At 40.6% G+C, this 7,785-nt stretch overlaps 1 protein-coding gene across 1 annotated transcript; it reads left to right on the top strand.

Moving 5' to 3' along the window:
* The first annotated feature begins 519 nt into the window (after positions 1-519).
* Positions 520-4,363, top strand: rhoh (ras homolog family member H). The gene is made up of 2 exons (XM_061065460.1): positions 520-775; positions 1,911-4,363. The coding sequence occupies exon 2, from the start codon at positions 2,302-2,304 to the stop codon at positions 2,887-2,889; it is 588 nt and encodes a 195-aa protein (XP_060921443.1). The 5' UTR covers positions 520-775; positions 1,911-2,301; the 3' UTR covers positions 2,890-4,363.
* The last annotated feature ends 3,422 nt before the right edge of the window (positions 4,364-7,785 follow it).

The raw sequence follows: 7,785 nt of genomic DNA, 5'->3' as shown, positions 1-7,785 counted from the left end.
GATACGTTAAAGCTAACCATTAGCCACTACTAGACAAGAAGATGTAAGTCTACAGAGGTCTGATAAACTTATTTCTATCTTCACATGTCCTGTTTATTTGTATTCTTTAATGGAGTTGAAGCCTCAAGTTGACTCAAATTCCGTCACTAGAGAGAGCCCACCTGATTGGAGGAGCATGAGCATTATTTACAGAAAAAGTCAAACCCCAGCATCTGTAAACAAATGTTTATGAGTAAAACGGTGCCCTTAAATAAAAATAAACAAGTGAAAAACTGCTCAGCAAAGGATTCAAAACTATATTTTGAATGTGGTTTAAACTTAATAAATAAATGAGGCTCCTCTTTTTTTTTTTTTTTTTTGCTTAATTTAATTCTCCATTATTTACATCAAATGTAACCTAAGATATGTTTGAATATTTAATTCGTGCTCGCTTTGCCTGACTCAAAATGTTAGGCCTTACTCTTCATTCACCACAGGAAATAAAACCCTGAAACACAGCTGCTGTGGGGGAGCGAGCAGAAGAAGTCACACCAAAGTATGACGAGCTTTTTACCTTTCTGTTCTGTCGAGACACTTCCGTCGTTTTGCCTCCTTAAGTTTAACCGACCTCGGGGCTGTATGGCAGGTGCTAAACTATACCCTCCTTTTGTCTTTTTCCCCCCCTCTCTGTTAAAGCCTGCGCACACTTTGGCTGGTGAAGTTATTTGTAATCTACAAATAACATTTTCTAAAGATCCGCAGTGAAGTCTTCAAAGGCAGCAGAAATCATCTGAAGGTAATTCACCTCTTTTGTTTAGTCCTCCTTTTACTCTGCCGCCATTATGATGATCACTTTGTGCATACACGCTCATATTCTCCTTTATTATACACTCATTTAATGTAACGTAAATATGAACATTTGGAAAAAACCTGAACATTGAACTTAAATATGTGAGAACTGAAGAGTAGCCTGTATTCTTACTCAAATTTTCGAGATAAAAATATATGTTTGGGTATAATGTAACATTTTGTTGCTATAGCTTCATAAAAGAAGCAACAACAGCAGATTGTAGCAGACAGTTTAACAATTTATTCAGTTCAAGAAGCTTAATTCTTGTTTTTATACTTTATCTATACTTTAGCCCTGACTGTAGGCTTCATTTCCTCAGTAAAATATAAATAAAGACTTCTTTTAAGCATTTTAAGACAGTTAAACAGTGGGGTAAAACACATGTTCCCATGTATGTTTTGAAGATGGAGGTCTTTCCAGCCAAATGATGGTGTGTGTGTGTGTGTGTGTTCGTGTGTGTGTCATGGCAGGTGGTGGTTTTGAGGTCATGATTGTAACGTGTCTTGCTTAAACAAAAATGTCAGACTGTCAGTTCTCATAAGCCATGAGGCACCATCGGCACATTTATCTGATCATGATTTAAAAAAAAAAAAAAAAAAGATCTATTTCCGTTGTTATGATCAGCAAAATCAGCTGATTGTGCGTTATTATGTTAGACAATAAAACAGGGCAACGTCCTCTGGGATTTTTTTTGGGGGGTTTGTCGATTGCAGAATGAACTCTGTCGTCGAGGGAGATTCTTTAGGAGTGAAAGGAAAACAAGGCAAGAACAAGAACAAGTTTCAAATACTGAATTTATGTTAATAATGAGCTGCTTGAAAAGTCTTCACGTTTAAGCCGAGCACTTGTGGTCACGCCCAAACACACACATTCTTACTTCCGTGTTAGCCTAAGCGTTGTCGTCCATTAAAACTTTAAACTTTTCTCCTTAAATATGTTCGTTCCACAGACATAGGCGATGTCATTGGTTGCTTGAAGCAGACTGTTCAGTCAAGTTGTAGTTAAACGAGCAACGCAGACGAACCGTTACAGATTTCTCATGAAGTTAACACATCCTCTCTCCATGCCTCTTCCTCTGTAGATTTCTCGTCTCCCCTTTGAGAGGTTGAGTAACACGGACAGAATGGAGGCCCTCAAAGCCAGTTGAGAGAAGACACAGAGCCGGACCAGAGTGTCTAAAACAAGACCTCCGTATGAAGTGTGTGTAAAGCTCATGACTGACTGGATCCGAAATAAAGAAACGTTTAAGGACTCTGAAAAAAAAAGAAGAAGAAGAGACATCAAGCAGCAAGCGGATGACGACTGAAATCACCAGGAATGGAGTTACAAGGAGACGAGTGCTTCAAACTACTATGAGATCTACAAAGAAGGGTTGTACAGCAAACACCTCGTGAACCCTGTGCCTCTTCATATCAGAAATATCAGAAGAAAAAAAAACTTCATCGACCAGCTCGAGACTATCAGAGGGAACAATGAACGGCGTGGAGGAGATGTCGCTGAAGTGCGTCCTGGTCGGGGATAGCGCCGTGGGAAAGACCGCCCTGCTGGTCCGCTTCACGTCGGAGACCTTCCCCGACTCCTACAAGCCCACCGTGTTTGAGAACACCGGGGTGGAGGTCTACATGGACGGCGTTCAGATCAGTCTGGGCCTGTGGGACACGGCGGGAAACGACAACTTCCGACAGATCCGACCCAGGTCCTACCAGCAGGCCGACGTCGTCCTCCTCTGCTTCTCGGTGGCCAACCCCAACTCCCTGGCCAACGTCCAGCACAAGTGGATCAACGAGGTCCGGGAGTACCTGCCGAGGGTGCCCATTTTGGTCGTGGCCACCCAGACGGATCTGCGGGAAATGGGGTCGCACCGGGGCACCTGCATCACACCCGCAGAGGGGAGGCACGTGGCTCAGGAGGTCCACGCCAAAGGCTACCTGGAGTGCTCGTCCTTGAGCAACCGCGGCGTGCAGCAGGTGTTTGAGTATGCGGTTCGGACGGCTGTGAATCAGGCCAGGAAGCAGGCCCGGCGGCGGCTGTTCAGCATAAACCAGTGTAAGGTCTTTTGACTCTTGACCTTGAATAATCGGGCGACTGCGCCTTCACAAAGGGACTTCAGTGAACTGTCTTGGCGAGCTGTTTGAAGTCGGTGAGGACCTGTAGACGTACAACATCCCAAAGTTGTATTCCTATTCTCTACAGGGAGTTCCTCTCACTAAACGGGACTCCCGTTAACTCGAGCTGAATTTAAAAAACAATAGAGCGTCATGTCAGCTCTACATTAGTGCGATGTAGGGAGGGATGTGCAGAAAACGTCCAATCTGACGGCGAGCAACAGTCAACATCAGACGTGGGGATTTTGTGTTTCAGAAAGCCCCAGGCAGAAACTCTTTTTTTATTAATTGTGTTGCTGTGAAAGACTTTCTTCAGTGTGAGCCTTCAAAGCTTTAAACTGGAAACAACACATCACTTCTCGTGGAGGAAAGTACCTCGCGATCGCATTATGTCGCCTGATGGGGCTGAATTCACGTCCAATGATTTATTGTATAAATGCCCTCGACGCCACAGTAAGTCACACGCAGTATTTTTTTGTACGGCCGCATTGAGCTTTAACGGAGCAGGCCCGGTTCTACGAGGGTTGCAGAAGGTTGCGGTGCACCCTCATTTAAAAGGATCCCCCCCCCCCTCAATTCACAAAAATGAACGATAGTTGTTTTGTGTTTGTACAAAAAGTTATCAAGTGACAACAGTGACTCAGATCGTGTTTATTCTAGCCGTGTTGGTCATGACACGTGCATGTGACCTGTCTGTCGAGCGGGGGACAACATGAGGGTCCCATAGCACCGACGCTGTTTCTCAATGCTGCTGCCGATCACTGTAGCAGCACCCCACCCCCGCCCCCACCCCCCTCTAATCTCAGACATTTTGTTCTACAGTCGGGCCTGCACAGAATGATTTTACATTTCTTTTTAAAACTCAAACAAAAGAATTACTTTGTGTACTATTGTACTGTTAATTGTTTGCTTGCAGAGGAGGATCATTCATGAGACTTGATCAGAAATCGTTTATTATCTCTGACAGACAAACATGTAGGCAACATGACTTTCTAGGTCTACGTCAGTTTAAGATACCATTCTGTTAAATCTGTTCAGGGTCGGGCGATATGGACAATATTTAACTTTGATATCTGTTAGCTGAATGCTGATACATCGTATATTTTTTTCACAGTTAAGAAAAAACAGAAACAGTCACTTCTAAGTCAAATCCGCTCGAGCTAAACGTCACACAGACTCTTTCATGAGCAGCCAGCTGCACAGTGTCAACATGTAGATTACGTCAAATGACTTAAAATATGATCACGTTAAATAAAATGCTCCTTAAATGAAAATGAAATCGATGAAAATGTTCCTTCCCTGCGCAATGGTACTCTTGTTAGACTTAAGAGCCACATTGAAAACCTCTTTCTTTCCTAAAATATGTGTGGGAAACACGGTGACATGACCTGCAAAGAATAATTTCTGCTGACGATGTTTCCCTTTTTTTTTTTTAATAATTGCTTTGGATTGTTTTTTTTTCCAAGTAGGACCTAAAAGAGACACATGTGCCGCCGGTTGAGTATCACTGCCCTTCAGTATATCTGGTGTGAAAATATCTGGATATATCTTAAAAACTCAACTCACTGCCCATCAGCCCTGAATCTGTTAAAAAAAAAACATTTTTAGGATTGTTTGTACGATTCTGTGAGACTTACGTCCCATCAGAATACACTTTCACTAAAACACACAGTCTGCAGTGAAGGAGTTTATTTTATATGAGTACATTAATCAAACTTTTTATAAAGCCTTGGCACATTTTTTTGGGGCTGTTGAAACTTTTTCTTTTTCATATTTTGTATTTATTAAATAACTGCTACCTGTATGTATCTTCAGTCGTCTTTTGTTTTACTAAAAAAAAACAACTTCAATAAATCAATCAGAAGATTCAACACTCAGTATTGTTTTTTTTTTTTTTACGATCTAATATCAGTTATTTTCCCCACAGTGAGTGTACGTGGATCATTAATATGAGGCGGTGCACATATTTGACAGATAATACTTTAATATAAAGTAAATATCCTAATGACCCCTGTGACGTCTTCCTCGTCTGTTCTGCTTCGTTTAAGGAGTTTTGTTTGGATTTAAACATCTGTATGCATTCACATGAAAGCTCCTTTCTGTCCATACTTGACTCACTCCTTGTTAAATTAACTTTATAAGAATTATAAAAAGATAAGGGAGGAGGGCGGCGATAGGAAAACATCTTGATCAGGCCAAAAATACATCAATCTTAATGGCTTTATTTTTATGCTTTCCTCTGGTGCTTTGTCGAGCGTCGTCTGTGGATCTGCTGTGTCAGCCTCTTTTTTTAAAGATTTATTTTGGGGCTTTTTGTGCCTTTCTTGTAGAGAAAGGACAGTGGATAGAGGCTGAAATCAGAAATCAGAAATCAGGGACAGAGAGAGCGGCGAACGACATGCGGGTAAGGAGCCAGTGGTCGGATTTGAACCCGGGCCGCCCGCTTTGAGGACCCAACCCTCTGTGCAGGGGTTGCCAGCCTTAACCACTCGACCACTCGGTCCGACTCAAACAGTTTTTATGTGAACATCTGCTCGACTTTCTTACTTTCTTATCATATAGCACTGATGTAAGGAACACCATTTTCAAAACCTGCGTACCACATCTGTGATACAACACATTTCATCTGATATTATTGCTTTAGATATTTAATTCATACGTTTTTTACGGCTTATAATTCAATTTTATTTATTCAGTGAATTACAGTAACAGTTTTGTTTACAGTGCCGTCAATCAAAGCTTCCAGACATACTGTATGTATCAAGGAGAGTCCCGTACTTAACAGTCAGAGCTAAACAGATGAGAAACACGATGCAAAGCTCATCAACAAACCTGATAGAAAAAAAACTTTCTATCTATTCTGGTCTAGATTTTTCAAAGTTTTTTTTAAGAGAGTCACCTAATCCTGTTATTTTTACAGTCTATGGTTCAGTTCAGCAACAGACTTGTACTCACATTTGATTGTTTGTAGCTTTGTCACAGCTCAGCGTGAGGCTTAGTGTTTCTGGCTGTACTCAGTTTACTTTCTCTTTTTCCTTTTTCATCTTTTATTGACACAAAAGCTCTTCTAGGGAGTGTTGAAACATCAGCATCCGCTATAAACACTATGATACTTGACTTGGATTGTTGTTTTCAGTTCGTATATCGTGTATATCGTATCTGTCCCTATCAAAGATATCAAATGAATTTAATTCAACAACTTTATGAGTCCCTCTTGGGGCAATCGGTTTGGAGCAGCTTGTACATAGAAAAGAGAAATAAAGACACAGTGACGTACAGATTATGTACAAGATCAATTATAGAACAGGACCTAAAAGGAGATATCAGTGTTAAGCAGACTGAATTAAGAAAATAATAAAATGTTCAAAGAATAAAAAGATCGGTGGTGTTAAAAGGATAAAGTCAGTAAATACCTAAGGAGGATTCAGATTGCCGGGCAGGTGAAAGATTTGGAGTAAAGTTTAGATTAACAGGTAAAACAAAACGACGCCCTGAAACACGTTCAGAAGAAACTAAAACGCTTTCCAGCCTTCCTGAGAATCAGCTGGTTACCTCTCTGTTTCACACCAACCATCTTAGAACAGATTTTAACGATAGTGTTCAGACTTTCTGTCCTTCACTGAGAGGCCAGCAGATAAAAAATAAAAAAAAACACAAGAGACTCTCAACCAAAGACTGATGAAAAAAATGAGAGAATGAATTCAGTTTTCTGAAAAGGTGAATTCTCAGAGACTAGTTCCTTGTTTTTTTTAGAAACATTCAGATCTAAAAAAAAGTTGTCATCACATTAAGAAGTAAAAGCAGGTAGATCCTCCCCATGGTCAGGAGGACAGTTAACATGTTTGTATGTCGAAATCCACAAAGAGACTTTGAGACGAGAACGTTTTCATGACGCGTACAACCCACCGCAGCTTTTTATATGTGCAGAAAAATGTTGTTTAAAATGGTCTTTACTTCGATCATTTTCAATATCTAGCATTTTAAAATCTGTGTTTTTAATGATTGACGATATTAAAAAGTACTGAAGGTTAAAAAGAAAACTTCAGATCTTCAGTTGTTAAACCACTAGAGAGAGAAAGAGCACTGTCTAAATTACACTCTTACATTGGCAGCGTTTTTAGATAGAGTAAAGGACTTGGACTTTTTTTTATTTTTTATCGTATAGCTCAGCGAGAATGAAAGCACTAAAGCGTCGACAACCCAAACCAAAAGCCACGATAAAGCTCAGAGGAGCTGCTCCTCCCCCCTCAGCGCTCTCATTTACTCTCTTAGGGTTTTTTTTTTGTTCAGAGTTATTTGAAGATCTGAGGTGCTCACAGAATTCACATGGATACACTTAAAACACACCAAACCGCATCCCAGCACCACACACACACACACACACACACACACACACACACACACACACACACACACGCACACGCACAGATACATATGTGCAGGATGTAGTCAAACACTGCACCTCCATGTTACCATATGATATGTTCTGTGGTCCCAACATGTCACTTATGCTATGCTTTGTGTGCTCTTATATAATGTAATGCCATCTGGTTCATGCCATTTCATATCCTGTCATATGACCTGATTTCATCAATGCAACGTTTTTGATGTTAACTGACTACTTTTGCAATCCAATAACTTGAAGAGTAACTAAACCGTCCGGCCACTTTCTCAGCTGAAAGCTTATGAATATGGGTATTAAGTAATGCTGTTGATCAGTTCAGGTCCAGATCTCCACATTAGAGTTCTAAGTTTTCGACAAAGCTTTGACAAAGCTTTTTTAATTGGTCGATGGTGTGTAAACTCCCATGAGGATGAGTCATCAGACGTTATATATATACTCAGATAATT

Source organism: Labrus mixtus, chromosome 2 (assembly GCF_963584025.1).
Source record: "Labrus mixtus chromosome 2, fLabMix1.1, whole genome shotgun sequence".
Taxonomy (NCBI): domain Eukaryota; kingdom Metazoa; phylum Chordata; class Actinopteri; order Labriformes; family Labridae; genus Labrus; species Labrus mixtus.
The sequence above is the reverse complement of the archived record's forward strand: the minus strand, read 5'-3'. Positions and strand labels throughout refer to the sequence as shown.

What these genes read in the sequence shown, in the direction of transcription:
- rhoh (XM_061065460.1), top strand. Translation starts at nt 2,302, where the DNA reads ATGAACGGCGTGGAGGAGATGTCGCTGAAGTGCGTCCTGGTCGGGGAT.